This window comes from Populus euphratica, unplaced genomic scaffold (assembly GCF_000495115.2).
Source record: "Populus euphratica unplaced genomic scaffold, PopEup_1.0 scaffold95.1, whole genome shotgun sequence".
Lineage (NCBI taxonomy): Eukaryota > Viridiplantae > Streptophyta > Magnoliopsida > Malpighiales > Salicaceae > Populus > Populus euphratica.
In genome coordinates, this window is record NW_011499885.1 from 664,386 (window position 1) to 682,452 (window position 18,067).

The 18,067-nt window shown below is 31.5% G+C and overlaps 2 protein-coding genes across 2 annotated transcripts; both read right to left on the bottom strand.

The window, feature by feature from the left end:
• Positions 1 to 74: 74 nt before the first annotated feature.
• On the bottom strand, positions 75 to 7,046 carry LOC105130153 (microtubule-associated protein TORTIFOLIA1-like). Its single transcript, XM_011032521.1, has 6 exons — positions 5,979 to 7,046; positions 3,746 to 3,940; positions 2,709 to 2,811; positions 1,983 to 2,617; positions 1,029 to 1,904; positions 75 to 491 (listed from the first exon to the last, which is right to left on the bottom strand). Exons 1-6 carry the CDS (start codon positions 6,714 to 6,716, stop codon positions 294 to 296), a joined length of 2,745 nt encoding a protein of 914 aa, XP_011030823.1. The 5' UTR covers positions 6,717 to 7,046; the 3' UTR covers positions 75 to 293.
• Positions 7,047 to 14,105: 7,059 nt separating this feature from the next.
• LOC105130154 (uncharacterized) lies at positions 14,106 to 15,370 on the bottom strand. Its single transcript, XM_011032522.1, has 2 exons — positions 14,573 to 15,370; positions 14,106 to 14,474 (listed from the first exon to the last, which is right to left on the bottom strand). The coding sequence occupies exon 1, from the start codon at positions 15,233 to 15,235 to the stop codon at positions 14,768 to 14,770; it is 468 nt and encodes a 155-aa protein (XP_011030824.1). The 5' UTR covers positions 15,236 to 15,370; the 3' UTR covers positions 14,106 to 14,474; positions 14,573 to 14,767.
• Between the last annotated feature and the right edge of the window lie 2,697 nt (positions 15,371 to 18,067).

The window sequence follows — 18,067 nt, forward strand, 5'->3', positions numbered from 1 at the left end:
TTTATCTGTTCAATAACCACACACACGTGAGTGTATGAACTATGAAGTTTCTCCATAACCAGCATCCTTCCAGCTGCACAAAAGAATGAATTGATTTTCAGGTTGAACAAACCCATACATTAATGCCCCATTGAACTTGAATTAAATCCATATGACCCATATGTTTGTTTGAAAAACTTGTCTTCCAATTTACATTTAATTCGTAAAATTCAGGACGTATAACCAGATCACCCCGGTCAGTTTGTTTATGAAAATACAGTATCCTAGCGCAAAATAGCTGCTTCAGCCATTGATTACTTCTCAAACTGTTGTATTTCAATTCCCCAGGCTGATGCCATCTGCAACAAAAGCTGGTCAGGTGCCGCACCTTCCCAGTCTTCTGGGGGCTCTATCGAGGTAGAAGCTTCATGCAAATTCAACAAAAGATCTTTCTTCAGTTCCATGGGAATGCCAAAGACATCTGATCCATTTTCTAACACAATTTCTGCCAACTGAAAAACAAGCACAATCAAACCAGAGTGAGATATCGGACAAATATATGATCTCCTTTTCCCAGCTTGTATTGAGCCGGGGGGACATGAGGTATTATAGTGGGTTTGATGTAATGCCAAACAACAAACATTAAGACAAGTCCATACCTGATGCCATATGTGATTAGCTACACATTTTTCTCTTTTCCATTACATCACACCCAGGCACAACATATGTTATTTATCAATGCATGATTCAAAAGGGTGGGCGTGTGGCAGCAATTTTTTACTGACATAATGGGTTATAGGCACCTTCTATGACGCCTAGAAGAGGAGGGTGTGTGTGGCATTAATTTTTTCACTGTTTTTATTATGCACTCCAAGCAATTTTCTGTAGCAGCTCTAGAGGGAATTTATAAACATTTCTCAACCAGATACTCTTGACTTACAGAGCGTTCCACATGTTATTTATGCTATTAGCCTATTACTACAAGTTTGCGCAAGGAATCACTCAAATGAAGCAACTCGCATTTATATTCAGTGGAGGGAAACCCATACCTGTTGAATCCAAGAGAGACATATATCAAACAAGTTCTGCTCCATTAGAAACTGTCCAATAGCATGCAAGACTTCACGTGCAGTCTCATTGGAAAGTTGGTCAACCACAGGACCTGATCTGTCCATAAGCTTCACAAGCAAGAGATCATCCCCTGTGGAAATTACTTCAGCAAAAGCTGTATCCATGTCACCCATTTTGAGGGCATCCATTGCATTACTCCATGATGTCCAGATAGGGTTCCTTTCTTGCCCAAAATCATCATCTCCCAAAGCTTCTGCAGTCATCTCAGGGATGGCCACTCTTGCTGTCCGAGCTAACCCACTGTCCTCCCCGGCCACCCTAATGGCCTCTAAGGTAGCTTCATCCTTTGAGGCTTGCCAGACACTTCTAGCAGAAGGTCCCTCACCATGCCTAACAGGTCCAGCCCCTTTATCCCAAGCTCTCCTGCTGCCTAACTGATCACTTTCATGTTCTGATCTAGGTGATCTGACATCCAAAGAACCACCACCTGGAGCTCTCCTTGAACCAGCCTGTCCATTCCTGGAAGCACCATATGTGGGAAAATCCCAAGAATCAGATGCATCGGATCTCCAATGAGAGCCCCTTCCTCTCATGCCTGAAGCTGTAACATCCAATTGGGAAAACCTTTCCCCAGAAGGGACCCGCCCATTGTACTTGGTACTAGAGTAGTCAGAGAAGCTATTATACTTCCCTGAAGGTCTATTAGAAGATCCCTCAAAACCCATAGCAAAGTTATTGCCTCTGCGGCCTGATGATATTGTCAAATCATGTGCCAGGTCTTCAACAACTCTCTCAAGACCCCTAACTCTGTTTTCCAAAGTTACCATGCTGTTGTGAGACCCACCCATGAAGTCCTAAAACATCAAGCATCTCATTAGCAAAACAAAACATGCATGAGAACAATTTCCTTAAATGTAAAATAATATGCAGACCTGCAACATGTTCATGACATGAGCCTGTTGTCTCTCCAGCTGTAATAACTGTCTCTGGATGGCCAACCAATTTCCTTTATTATTTACAAAGGATCCTTCAGATTGACCATCAGATTTGGAGAAACCTGCACGACTGCCAGAAGACTCCCTCTGGTTTATGTCAAGCCTCTCATCATCAAATGCTCTGGTTCTTAAATCTTTTCCAGTAACTCCTCTCTCCATGGTACGGAATTTGTTGTTGAAAGCTCCATGAATATCATCTGATTGGCTGTTTCCCATGCGGTTTGGCCTTCCCCTTGATTCAGAATCATTTGGTTCTGATTCTTCCTCATTGTTTGAATTTGAAGAATTGAGACATCTACGAGGAACTATTACTTCGACTGGCAAATCACCAGAACCTCTTTTTTCAAATTTCTGGAAGAATTCTGGGTTTAATTCTTTATCTGTTAAGGCAGGAGCTTTCTTTTTCAATATTACAACTGCTTTGTCAGGAATGCTTCCACCTTTGCTTTTTAATGCTGAATCTTTGGCTGGAGAAGTACCATTGGATGCATCCCTAGAGAATGACTCCTTTCTTCTGTCACTAGGATTTGAATTCTTATCTGACAACTCTGCAGACTCATGACGCTCTCCATCTAAACATTAATTATAAAGAAAATGGTGAAGAAGTAAAGGAGATATTTGAAGCTTCATTTACAGAAAGAAAAATATTACAGAAATACTCACCCTGAGAGGAACTTTTCTGATCATCAGGGACACCTTCTCCTTTCCCAGCAATCTTCTTCCACAATTGCAAGGCCTCTGTCATGCTATCTCTGACAGGTTTTATCTGTTATGCCAATAAATGGTAATTAAATGGACCCAATAATAGTTCAGAAGGAAGCAACAAGAAGCTTCAACCTGTTTTCCATTATTCTTAAGCATTGCATTTTAGTAAAAGCATAAGCTTTTTCATCCTTAAAACTATAATAACATATAACTCTAAAGACCACACAACAACATAAATCAATGATATAAGAACCACGAGAAGGATAAATTTTTGTTAAGTGACAGCTAGTAGAACAGTTCAGAAATGCCCTTCCTATCCTTCATTAGCTTCGACATTTCATACCAGAAATTCAATGCAGATTTTATAGGATTTGTTGAATTTTCTTCTGTCATATATGAATTCAATAAAAATTTTATAGGAATGAAATTAAATTAATAAGAGAAAAACGAAGGCCTGTCTTCACCAAATGAGGAGGAGCACTTGATGCTTGAAAAGGATAAAAATTAAGTAACCACAATTTTTTTTCCAAGTCAATCTCAATTTAACAAAATAAAAAATTAGAATTTTTTTCTAAATCCAGAGAAACAAAACTTGGGAGGAGCTCTGTTGGTTTTTTCATCTTTTAACAGTTCCGGCATTCGCTTAACTATGCACACTAAATGCAACTTAATTTGAGCCTCAACAATGTTACAAGAAACATTAAATAAAATAAGAGCTCTGTTGGTTTTTTCATCTTTTAACTGTTCCGGCATTCGCTTAAGTATGCACATTAAATGCAACTTAATTTGAGCCTTGACAAGGTTACAAGAAACATTAAATAAAATGAAAGCATCAGACCATCCAATATGAATTCAACAATACAATCATAAAAACCAAGGTAAGCCCATTGATCTTGAAAATTATTATAGTGAGATAACCAAGAGTAATCATTAATCCAGTAAAAAGAACCTGCAAAGAAACAGCATGTAGTGGGAAAACAGTTCAAATAAGGTACCTTGTCAAAACGACAAGCCTCAAGCACAGTCAGAGTGGAAATAGCAGCTCCATCTGCAATCAAGCTGCTCGAATGCAATGCTAAGGCAGTTAACGCATCAGCTGCAGCCTTACGAGTTGCCCAATCTGTACTCCTGAGGCAGTCATGAATGCTTTGTAACAATGGTTCCAAGCCTTGTGGTGCAATTGATCCCACCTGCAACAAAACACAACTTTCAATAAAATTCCTGGATTTTGCTTCGTTTTCGCTAGAATTTACAACTATCTAATTTGAGTTATGCTAATTCATAATCTCAAGACAATTAAAGTAGCTTCAATAAACACCAGTAAGCTAGTTCATTGAATGGCACTTCAAACAGCTTAAAAAGTACTGAATTGAAATAAGCAGGAATCAGAGAAAGCTAACTAATTTATTATCATGGCAACAATTTGGAATTTACACCAACAGGTTGAGGTTTTCAATCTTTTTCTCTCTCAAGAGCTACAATTTGTAGGATAAATTATGAACCTAAACCAAATTAAAAAAAAAAAGTAACAAACGTCATGCCACACTCTAAATTCTCATCTCCTTTTAATTCTTTCAATCAAACATCAACCTTCTCACCAAAAGAAAATATTTTACGCTTCCAAAACATAAATAACTGGATGACATTGCCCAAACCTGCAACAAACTTTTCAAAACACCAAAAGCACGGCCTTGACCAGGAAATTCTTACGATTCAACAACCATCAAATCCTAGGGCGTAGCTTCTGAAATTCCCCCATAATTACGCTATCTGCTGCAGCACATTCCACCATCTTCACCATATACATAGCAGCACCCAATTGCACACCTTTGTTTGGCGCCTGCATGGCCTCAAATAATGGCTCAACCAACAACCCCACTCTATCCTTCAAATGTAACCCCAACAAAATATGTGTCACAACAAGCAGTCCTAACACTTGAATCTGAATCTCTCAACCTTTTGATGATGTGGGAAATGATTTTGGTTAAACAGGGTAGTTTTATATCATGATGACATTGGCAGCAAACCATTTTGATAATGGGTTTATTGGTGCAGTCAGAGGAGGATTGATAGAGGGAGTTGTGAAGCACAGGAACTGCCTGGGGGCAGGGATTGAGTAATGGAATGGAACTTTTCTAAGGCAACCTGATGGGTGTCATGGTCAGCAAGTTTAAGAGAAAGTAAGATTTGTTGCTTGAGTACAATATTTGCTAACTGCATGGAAAAAGAAAATACTGCTGAGGAGGATTTGGTAGGAGATTGGTTTGAGCATTTCACAGGTTTAGGGGATTTGAATACTTGTGTGTTCATTTTGTATGGTTTGCAGAGAAATGGGCAGTATACCAAAAGAGGAAAGAGAGTTTATGCCAGGGAAGAAAATGAGATTTCAGGGAAAGGCAGCTGTTAAGGAAGAGGCAAAAGTGATTTTAGAGAGGGATTACGGAAAACATATGCCAATGTCCCAAATTTTCAATCCATGCTTTATAGATTATCAATTGATGCTTGGAGCAGATCTTCTTAAGTAATGCTAGAAAACTCAACCTTTTGGTCTCTTTCCTCTCATTTTTTGGCCATTCAAGCAAGTCACAAATTTAGACTAGCTAATTCCGAAAATTGACAAGTTTTTGGCCGGCTGAAGGATACAGTATGTAGTGTCTCCCTCTCCCTCTCTCTCCCTCCGGAACCTTTTAGTTTACAGATCAGAGGAGAAGGAAAAAAATTTATCCAGCCACAATTTATGTCTTCTTTCTTCAATGCTGATTGTGAAGATGAATAAACAAATTGCATGATTAAACAAAACGAATGCAAAATTCCAAATTCTCATTCCTTTCATTTCAATCGCTATTAAGCCTTGACCAAACAATGATCCATGCACAATGCCAAAAACCATATAAATCATACATAAAAACAACCACTTATCAAACTTGGCAAAAGCGTATCCTACAATTCATCATTCAACAGAATCACCACAGAAAGCTTAGATTCAATCACACATCATCAGAACAACCAGTTGTTCCTTCTCCTTCCCAACAAAATATATTCGAACCACACAAAGAAAAAAAAACAAAACAGAGCTCCTAAAAAAAAATTTATTTCAGCCACAATTTCTCATAAAACAAACAGACTCCCATAATTAACAATATACACCAAACAAATTATCATAAAAGGCAACACAGTTTACATATTGCCAAAATGAATAATAAAATCAAACAACCAAGTTTCACAAACCTGGGACAAACTCGTTACAACCCCCAATAAAGCTGCTTTAGCCTGGAAAATCTGTCCATTCAACAACTTACAGATCCTTGGACACAGCTTATAAAATGCTCCAATTGAAACATTACCACCACCATTATCCCCGTCTACAGAAGCACACTCCACCATTTTTTCCATACATATAGCAGCACCAGATTGCACAACTTTATTTTGCTCTCCCATTGCTTCAAACAAAGGCCTCACAAACAAACCCACCATAGGCCCCACACCATTACTATCCCCACAGCTACCATTACCCTTCAAATACAACCCTGATAAAACCCCAATAGCATCCCTACAAGCATCTCTAACACTAGAATCTGAATCTTTAAGCCTCTTAACAATGCAAGAAATAATTTTTGTCAAATGGGGTAGTGTCAAATCTCTATGAGATTGACAGGCAAGAGAGAGCAAATGCAAAGATTCTTTCTTCACAGAGGGTTTTGAATTGGAGGATTCAGAAAGTGAGTCATAGAGAGAGTTTAGCAACAGCGGTAATGCATCAGGAGAGATTGTTTCTGTTATTGTGCGAAGGTCTTCAAGGGCGATCTGGTGAGTGTCACGGTCTGCGAGTTTAGAGAGACTAGTTAAGATTCTTTGCTTTTGTTCAACCATGGCCAAATGGGTTGATAAAGAGGAGGATCTTGATGTGGGTTGGTTTTGGTTCTGGGGTTTTGATGGTTTACTTGATTTGGGTGCTTGTGAACTCATTCTCAATGGACTCTTTCAAGGAAATGCAAAATGGGTTTCGAAGGAAATGGAGGTTTTCAGAGAAAAAGATTGGAGCTTTATAGAGAGAAGTGCCAATGTGGTTGTGTAGAGGAGAAAGACGGGACCTTGTAGAGAGATAAAGGGAAAGAGTGAGAACTAAGGTAAGGAAGTGAGGTCTGGAGATGATTTCATTTGTTGGGGAGAGGAGGACATGTGAATTGTTGAAGAGAAAGACGGTAGACAAGGTGAGATCTTGTGAGGCGTGAGAGAGTGAGGCAAGACAGAAAAGGGAGTTTTGCTTGTTTGAAAATCAAAGTAGCTAATTACAGATTAGATCACAGTAATCACTGTTGAGATGTGAAAGGAGGAGGAGCCGTCAGCCTTTGTTTTTTCCCAAGTTGTCTTTTTGGGATCATCATGGTGGGGGTCATACCATGGTCTGAAGCTTTGATCAGATGATCTGGACCATTGATTTGTATGACTGTTGAAGAAGTCAATATCTAAAGGGTCGAGAGAGTCCAGCTACATAAGTTGGACCCTTCTGAATGAGTTATTTACTTGTAGCCTTGTAGGTATTCGCTTTGGTACCCAGTTTAAATTGTGTTTTGTTTTTTAGTGTTTTTTATTAAAAATAAATTAAAATATTGTTTTTATATTTTTGTTATTTTTTATATTAATATAAAAAATCATTAAAAATATTTAAAAATCATCAAATTAGTAATTTTAAAATAAAAAATAAATTAAACCCAGCTTATATAACTCCTGATCTGGATTATATTTTGAAGAAAAATGATATGTGCAAAAAAAATTTAAAATAATATTATTTTGTAATATTTAAAACTTGCTTGAGTTTGGGTACATTTTAAAATTGTAATTAATTTGAGAATATATTAAATTAATATTTTTAATGTATTGATATAAAAAATAAAAAAATAAAAAACTTTTTAATTTATTTTTAAATAAAAAATATTTTTGAAAAATACAAACAAAAGTTATATGAATTTAATATTGAGGGGAGAGAGAGAGAGAGAGAGAACAATTTCGTATCATGAATTCTCCAATAATGGATGATGATTACCTCTTGAGTCGATGAAAAGTAAAGCTCTCGGGGGACTTAAAAGAGGATATAGCTGACGCTGTCAGTGTTCCTGTAAAAAGAATCAGGTGGGTGTGCTTATCATTGTATTTTAAAAATGTTTTTATAAGAATTAAAAAAATTACTTTTTTTATTTTTAATTAATATTTTATTATTATTTTTAGACCACTTATCTATCAATATCAAAAATTAATTTTAATAAATAAAAATATCTTATTTTAATATATTTAAAATAAAAAAAAATTAAAAAAAATTACTATGTATTTGAAAATATTATTATAATTTTTTTGAATATATAAATAAGTTTTTTTTATTTTTAAGATTAGTATATCAAAATGATTTGGAAACACCAAAAATATATTAATTAAAATTAAAAAATTAAGTTTTTTAAAAAATATTTTTAAAACACAATATTAAACACATAATTTTAGTTTTTTTTTATTTTATCATGTGTTATAATAAAAAAAATAAAAAACAGTTATTTGAGTTTGGGTGTATTTTTTTTTATTTAAAAGATTATAATAATTTTTGGACAAGTGAGATTTCGATAAACAAAAATAAATATTTTAAGTATTTTCTTATAATTATAATATTTATAGTCTTTAAAATTTACAATAAATCAAAATATCTTTAGTTTCCAGCTGCGTCAACTATTCTCTAATCATGGCATGTTTTCTAAAATTACATCTTGTCGCAATAATCTTCATGAAAAAAAACATATTATGCTTAGGGAATGAAGTTGCTGGAGTTCATATAACTTGGAGGCTGCCTTCAAAAAAATAGAAGTATTGGTTAACTTAATAAAACACCAAATCAATTATTTTTATTAAAATAACAGTATACTTAATCAAAACAAGCAAATTTTACTATATTAATATCTCATCGTATTTAATTAAAATATAATACAAATTATACTCTTAAGTCTTCTAGACTATCGCATCAAATTATGTAATCAAATGGGTTCAAGAATTGTATTTTATTGTTTAACATTGTGGTTAAAATGTATTTATCTAGAATTTAAAGAGAAAAAAAAATTTAAAATTATTTTTATACTTTTAAATGATTTAAAAACAAGTTAAAAATAATATTTTTATATTTTTATAAAAATATTAAAAGCTCAAAACAAATATCAAGACAAAGATCATATCTTTTAAAGTTAATTGCTTTTATATCTTTTAGAAATATTTGAAAATGTAACGATGATTACTTTTTAAAATATTTTTTATTTTAAATTATTTTTTATTTTAAAATATATTAAAATAAAATTTATATTTTAAAAATTAATATATAAAAATATCATAAAATTATTTTTAAAATACAAAAACAAATTAAGCTTATTAGCCATTGCAAATGAAGGAAAGGAATGGCTTCCAGTTTTGACTTGTAGACATCCAAGTTGGGCTTCTATTTTTGACTGGAGGCGTTGCAACGGGCCTAGTATTGCACGTCGCTTGTTCATGATTAAAGACCTGTAAAGTTACGCTCCTTTAGAACTTTGCTGGGCCGAAGATTGTTTTTTCCTTTTCTTTTTATTTATATATAAGATTTTTTATTTGTTTGTTTATTTCTGGCAATTAGATGCAAAGTATTTGAGTGTGAGCCTATGAAAAAAATATAAATGTCACATACGCATTATTATTATTATTATTATTATTTTTATTTTTATTTGGGTTTAATAGTATTTATTTATTATTTATTATTCACAAGATAAAATAACTATAAAAAAAATTCATTCTTTTAAGTTAATATCCATAGAGTTTGAATTAAAATTATCGTCCATAATCAATACAAATTCTAAACTTTCCGAGTCAATTTATTGAGTTAAGTAATTATGATATTTTTAAAAAATAATTTGTACCGTGATTCTAAACACACTAATTTTTTCATCTATTATAATGTTTTTATAATGAAAAAACATTCTACCCGAATTAAGATATGAATCCTTCGTTTTCGAAGTCAATCTATTACAATAAAGAACACTTAAATGTTTGAGAAATTCATCTCGGAGTAAACAATTGGGTTACCGTTCATGGTATAAGTACATTTTATGGACTTCCTTCCAGTGTATATGTAGTGAATCAATTGTAAATTGCATTTCCAGGTGCATGTTTTTCTCTCTCTCTATTCACCCTAATACTATAATTATCATCTTGTTTTTTTTTTAAAAAAAAAATATCAATTAACTTGTTGCTATCAGAATAAAACAGTATTTTTTATAGGATTTATTAGTTATTGTAAAAATATTCTTAAATAATTTGATCTTTTAACTTAAAAAATAGGCAAGGTAAAGAATCTATTATCGGAAGTTTTTTCAAAGGAGTGATAGAGGATAATTTGGTGTTTTTATATTTTAAAAGCATAATATAAAGAATAGATTACTCTTTAAAGTTTTTTTTTTTCAAACTATCATTCAAGGGATTTTACATAATTTCAAATTATTATTTTGGTAATTATTAAGTTGACTTGGGAGCAATTTTATATTTTGATAATCATAAATATTATTTTTTTAAAAATAACCAGAACATATATTAGTAGATAACACTCGAGCTATTTATGCAATACACGAGGTGTCATCTCACCTCTAAACTTTGCTTTTTGTAACAACATTAGAAGTGCTATATTTGTTTTTTCAATGTTGTCACTCGTATACATGGTGGTATAATAATTGAGTTTTGATGAATTTTTTTCTTTTTATTTTCTCTCTTTTCTCCCTCTTATAATATAAAGATGTCTTTTAAATTATTTTTAGTATTGAATTTGATCATTATTTTTTTATTGTTATTTTTTTAGTTTGTATATCTCCTTTTAAATTATTTTTTCTCTTCAATTTTATTCTTCATAGTTTTGTTTCATTTAATTTTTATATTAAATTTAATCCTTATTTTTTATTGATTTTTTTCACTTTTCTAATTAAAATTTGTTTTCAATTTTATCTATTAACATGAAGATTTCAAATTATTTAGTCTTAATTATTTTAATTATTATTTATTTTCTTTTTAATCATTTTTATTTTATTATTCAATTTCATTTATTTGCATTTTGTTCGTTTAGAACTTTGTATCGTTATTTTTTCAGGGTTTGCCTTCTACATAGTTAATCTCGAGCTTATAATTAGGGTTATAGGTTTCGAAGATTAATAAAAATTAATTATTGTTCTTTTTAAGTTATTTTTAAATTTTTTTTTTAATTTTATCACTAAACATTTGATTTATTAAGAATTGGTTTTCTTCCTCTCTTTTTTTAATTTTTTTTCTTATATGATCTTCTCAGCCATATACAAGGTTAATAAAATAACTCAAGTTAACTTGAATTTTTTTTATTGATTTTTTTAATTAATTATTTTTTTAGTTTTTAATATTGTACTATTTAATAATTAAATATTTAATAATTTAATTTAACTTATTTTTAACGGAGTCTCTTTGGTATCATAATAAAGTCTCAAACTTGACATGTTAATTAAGACATATTAATTCAAATGTACTTGAGTCGATTTTTATTTTATTTTTTGATGTTATTAATTTTTTATAATGTTACTTTATTTTTATCTGTTTTATTTAAATTAGCCGAGTATATGTTATGCCAGCAAGCAGTATAGCGCGGGCCCCATCTACCAGTGTGTCTTCGCGTGTTATTGTTCTTCAAGATACTATAACTCGAGATGCATTTATCAAGTGGGTTGCCTCACGAGCAGGGGTGGAACGAAAGAGGGGCAAGCATGGGCCCGGGTCCGGGCCCTTACAAGATATTTTAATTTTTTTATTTATTTGGCAATTAAATATGAGGAGCTATAATATTTTTTAAAGAGGTAACCCTTCTTATAGTAAATATATTTGCTATTCTTTACTTTACTCTTGAATTCCTTTAACTTTGCTATTGATTTTATGGTATCTTCGCTGAAAAATAAAAATAAAGTCATTAATGTATTTTGCTACCCTGATATAAATGCCTATAGCAGTGCAGCCAGTTAAAAACAAAAATAAAGATATAAATCACAATCAGAATTTTTTCAGAGAGATTGAAGCAATACTAATTAATTTATTTTTTATTAAAAAAACCAGTTAATTAGGTATCAATAGCTCAAATTTAAATTATATTTTTATTTGATTTTGAGATGTTTATTAAAAAATTAATGAGATTTTTTATAATTTTACTATTTTAGCTTCTTTTTTTTGGATCTCTAGTTCTAACAATTATTTTTTGAATTCTTGTTACAATAACTTTTTTTAATTATATATATATATTTTATTGGTTTGTTTTGATTATATTTTTATTTTTTTTATTTTTTTCTTTTTAATAGAATCACCAAAATTATTAAGTTTTTCTCACGATATATGTTTTGATTTTAGGTTGAATCATGAAAAAAATATAATTATTTTTTTTTAAATATTGATAACTCATAGCCTAATGAACCAATTCCAATTTATAATATTAAAATTATGATTAAGCAATCTCAATGTGTTTTAGTTTACAAAGAAATTGCATTGATTAGCGAGCAATTTCTTACTAGAATTGAAATTGTTCATTTAATTAGAGATTCAAGCAATTATTTTTAAATTTAGGAATACCCAGTTAATCAACAATATAAAATTCAATGGGTATACTTTAATTTAGGGCTGTATTAATATTTAATGTTTGAATATCTACTAACTGGTAAAAATTATTCTCATCGATTTTAGTTTTATTGGTTGAAAAGTTATCTATAACTTGAATATAAAGATCAATAACATTAAAATAATAGATGCATCATAAAAATAAAATTAACTTCATTATTTTGTCTTAATTTGATAATGCTCCAAATATTTTATTTTATATAAAAATCATTATATATTTATAATAAATTACTTAAATAAAATTAAATCATCCAAGTTTTTTTTACAACTTATATACAATAAATCTTATATTATTTTTTAATATCCCTGGCAAATAATCCTAACTCTGTATTGCTCACAAGACTGCAATATTTTTCAAGCAAGTTGCAGGGATTACAGATACTTGTAAAGAATCAAAGACGTAAATGGATGAGAAAAACAACACCGGTTTTCTGATATAAAGATATTGGTTTATGCACAGCAAATCAATTGTTAAGCCATCTCAAGTCTTAAAATTATCAATTATTCCTTGTTTTAGAAGTCTTGTCTCTATCAAAAATAAATTTCTGTCATTAAACCCCACGAAAATTGGGTTCATTGGGACATGAATTTTTTCTTAGCTTCAGTCCATGACAACGACACGGTAGCTAGCTATTTGCTATTTGCTAATCTACAGGTCACAAGCTGTTGCTGTCTGGTCTTTACCGCAGGAGTCAGAATTCACTGCGACATGATTGGTTGCTCTTCCTTTTGACCAGTCTCTGACATTAACGTAGACAAAGACACAAAAGCACTCCTCGTAAAAAGTTTAGAGTTCATTACAAAGTTTGACCTTGGATTAGATATCTCCTTGGAATGCGCATAATCCCACGTGATGATTCTTAAATCAACCTAAAATAGCATGAACTTTTAATGCAAGGATCCCCAGTTTCTATCCACCACTCCGGGTTTCGTTTCAAGGTCAGATTCTTGATTGTTGTTGGTGTTGTCTTTGAATTTGGTTGGCCAAAAAAAAATCTTAGTTTCACAGGATTGCCTTGCTTTTGATCTTGGTTGTGATCATTTTTTTTTTATCTCCATCTCCTATGATGCATTGGATTGTTTGCGGTTTGACTTGTAGGTTGTTGGGGTTCTTTTGTTTCATTTGGGGTTTTTTTGGGGTCATCTTAATGATATTGATGGTTTCTGAAATCTGGATAAATCTATCTATCTGATCTTGCGGTACGTTTTGCTTTCTGCATTTTACATACAAATATGCGTTCAATATCTATTGCTGATCATGTTTTGATCCCTACAATTTCTGGATCCTAACTGAGCATGTTAATAGGAACTTTGATGAACTTATCACTAGTGTTACAGGTTGCTGGATCTCTACTCATTTTTGTCCAAGCTCATGTTTGATGAATGCTATCAGTTGCTAGATTATACCTCCTGTTTTCTTAGGAGCCAAATAAACCATTTCCGTTTCTTCCTGTTAACACTTTTGGGAAGACATTCACTAATCTGATTTGTAGCTAGTCAGTTCTTCTTGCAATATTTGTTTCGATCAAAAACTCATCACTCTCATCGTTGGGATGATATGACGCTGCTGAGCATTCTGCATTTAAATCTGCCATCTAGTTTACTAGAGATTTTGTTGTTTCTGTGTGTGTGTTTGTGTGTTTTAGCTCTTCACTTGTTGGCATGGTCTCAAAACCAGAACTCTAGTGCTAAAAATATGTGCAGATTTCTTCAACTAAGAAGTATCACGTACATGCAGGTGTCTATTTCATAACAGGCTTGTGAAACTCTTTGGCTGCAACTATCCCAACAAGCTCTAAAGGCTAATGTCAAAACACTAGTGGATAGAGCTCATACTTCTGATTGAACAGAAATAGAAACATGGTTCAGAAACTAGAAGCTATCAAGGGAGGTGGAGGATCTACCAGGGTGGGTACCACCGGAACAATTGGTGCTCTGATAACAAAGGAGCTGGAATCAATTAAACCCTCCCCACAAGCATCAGCATCTGTTCAAACTAAGCCTAGAACTATTCTGGTTTCGGTTCCCTGTAGTGCTACTACTCCTAGAAAACTACAAGCAAGAAAATCATTAGATGAAGCAAGCAGCAGCGGCATGACTCGCAGAAGCCCTGAAACTAGTCCGAAAATGAAAAGCTTCAAAAAAAGCACCCATCATATGCCGATGCTGGGCTCTGATAATATTATTTTGGATAGAACGCCAAGTAGGGAGAAATCTGACAGGAAAGCAACTAAAATTGTGGAAATCGTGGACATAAAATGTGGTAACCCAGATAGAGCTTGGGCTAACCCTATAACAAGTAAACTCAAGAAGCTTGGTTTTTCAAAGCTATCTGAGAGAACTGTCTAAGCTTGCAGCTTCTTGACCTCAGATTTCAGGTTTCTATAACTGAATCCTGAAATCCTAACTGGCCGACTGCTATCAGACACTTCCACAACCGAACAAATTCTCGGTAGACGCCTGCTTCCTCCTTGCAGTTTCTTTTTCGGGGTTGTAAGTGCAGATCCAAGAGTGGCTTTGGATTGACTACCAGTAGAAGCCAGGGCGGTAATAAGGGGCTGAGGCTTCTTTGATCTTCCATGGCTTAATTCGAGCTGGCTGAAGTACTCGAGTTCTTGCATTACGAGGGACCCAACAGTGCCTCTCGTGGCTACTTGTACAGGGTTTTGCTCACCCATATCTTCATAGGCGCTTGAAGCCATGGCGCTGGACTTACGCATGTTGTGTCTGTTCAGTTGAAGGAGGCTTGGAGATGGAGAGAGCTGGTTGATGGTCTCTGTCTTGGTGGGCAAACTGCTTTGAGATAGCGCCATCTGGTGATTGGCTTTATACTCACTCGGAGTTTTCACTCGAATTCTTCACCTCATGTTCTTTATCTAGAGCGAAGAGCACTGGATTTTATAGATTAGATGGAGATTGTCATTGTTTTCATGTGCTTGCACTTAAAACATTTAATTTGCTAACCACTGTACTTTTCTTTTTTTGCCTACCTGCTCTCTCCTTCACATGTTGCTCGCTGCATATGTTTTGGTTCTGACTTGAGATTATGATCGGTAATGACACAAAATTATCTGATAACAGCGGCGTGATAGGTTCATCATGCCCCCATAAAATCCAACTTTGCTCCCTGGTCGGTGTCAGAATGATGACGTGAGTGGCTCCAGAGGAGAGATGACTTCTTTCCGGTACATTTTTAGGCGCAGTTTGGAAGGTCTCCACAATGTTTGATTAAAAAAATAATGTTTTTTATTCATTAATATTAAAAATAATTTTTTTTAAATAATAAACTATTTTTTAAATATTTTAAATAAAAATACTTCAAAAAAATAAATACAGTTTAGTGCATCAACCTAAATTATTATTATTATTATTATAGAATTTATAAATGAAGTAGCTAATAAATGAAATATTTATTTAGAGCAGAAGCCTACCATACAGAATGGTGGTAATTAGAGTTCTGTTAGAATTAAAGTTAAGTTATCCAAATTAATCAATTATATAAAGGATAATGTTACAAAAACATTATTGAAAAAATCTTGACAAAATAATTTAATGGGAAATCAAACGATAAATAAAAATAAAATTATTTATTGAACCCTCATATTGGAAAATTCTAAATACGAAACTCTAAGAATTCTAGTTCGCCACAATAACACTAAAGTTTGTGGAGAGAGTATAGTAAATATACTTCATGTGAATTATAATAATAAAATAAATATTTTACTTTTCTAAAAAAACTAAATTGTTTATTAGAAATAATAGTCATTATAAACTTGAGTATGGATAATTTAGTCTTTTTGTGTTTTTTCACAGCACAATTATTTAATTTCTCTTAAAAACAAATAATTTTTAAATTTGAATATAGAAGCTTTTTCAGTGACTGTATTGCTATTAAAAAATCAGGATTTCTTTAACTTAACTCTAGGGGTTTATTTATGGTTTCATTCTTTTTTTTTATTATTATCATACGATCTTATGGGCAATCTTCTATTTTAATAAATATATATATAAAAATGGATGGAACGGGCATTGCACTCACCGTCAAGTCGCCCTGTTATGTTCAAGCAGCGTGTGCAGCAACTTATAATAGCAAAAAAATGCCTTACGCTTGGCCTCAGTAGCTCTTTAATTTTTAAGATTTAATCTCTGTTCTTTTCATTTGATTTTTTATTTGAATTAATGTATAGAATTGAAATAAGTTTTTAATATCATCTTTAAATTTTTTTATTTGATAAATTTGGTTTTTATTTTTTTATTACTATTTATTTTATTTGAGATTATTTTTAAAATTAATTTTTTTTTGCAATTTCATCTTTCTTCATTTTTTATTTCTATTTTTTTACTTTGAATTTTTTTTTAAATATATATATTTTTTTCAATTTCATCATTCAACAATATTAAATTGAGTTTCTTGATTGAACTTGAGTCTAAAATTTAATGGATTTTGAATTTTGAAGATTAACTTAGGTTTAAAAAAATTATTTAGGTTTATTTTTTTTGTTTTTTTTAACTCATATTTTTTCAATTTCATCTTGCATGAGTTTTATTTTAATTTTTTACATTCTATATAATTTTTCACTAATTTTGAAAATAACCTAAGATATCTTAGGTCCTTTTATTTTATTTTTTTTAATTAAATTTAACTTTATTAAAAGAAATTTTGGTTTTGAGTTAAATTAAATACATTATTTAAATATAAGAATGATATGGTCATTTCATGATATTTTATTTATTTTGCTTTTAAGTCGTTATTCTAGAAAAGCATGCAATCTTTTTTGGTGTTAACATGCAATTTTTTATAATAGTATCAGAATCGTCTTATTAAGATCTATTTTGTGGTGGGCTGCTGGCTATGGTGAGTTCTTGAAGGATTTTTTTTCTTCTCCTTCTAAACATGATATTAGTAACTCATTTTTTTATAATTGATCACTTATAATTTTTTTGTTTGATTATTAAATTTACTGGATTTATTGGATTTAATCAAGTCAATGATCTAAGTCTTAGATTGGTTATACTTCTTTAAAAACACTATCATTGCTCTTGTTTTATATACTAGGGGATAATTTGGTTCAACTTGCAATGTAGTGTGAGCTATCAATCTAGTTCTATCCAAGTTAATTTTTTTTTTAGTTGAATATTTTTTTATTTTTAGCTTAAAATAATTGATTGATTAGAAATAGGCTTTATATTTTTTTTTTAATTTGAATTCCATTATCACAGCAGTCTGATGTCTCAGATTGTAAATTAATCATAGGTAACTTGTATTAAATTAATATGTTTTCATGTTAATATTTTTTAAAAAATAATATTATTGATCATATCACTATCTCAACATATTAAAAGTATTTCATCTAGCATGCATTGAATTATTTTAATTTCTAACATTTTCACAACATTTTTTAAGGTAAAAAAAAATAATTTAACCTCCGGGTAACATATTGACCAAGAATCTAGCTAATTCTTAGATTTCAAAGGTGTCATTGTCTCGTATTCTTTTAATTAGCATATGAATGATTATTTGATCCAACAATTTTGGAGAAGCTATGTGTTTTTCATCAACCACAAATGTTTTAAAAGTTATTCTAGTGAACTATTTTAATTGATTTGAATATTATTTAAAGAAATTTTATGAATTTCAATTAATG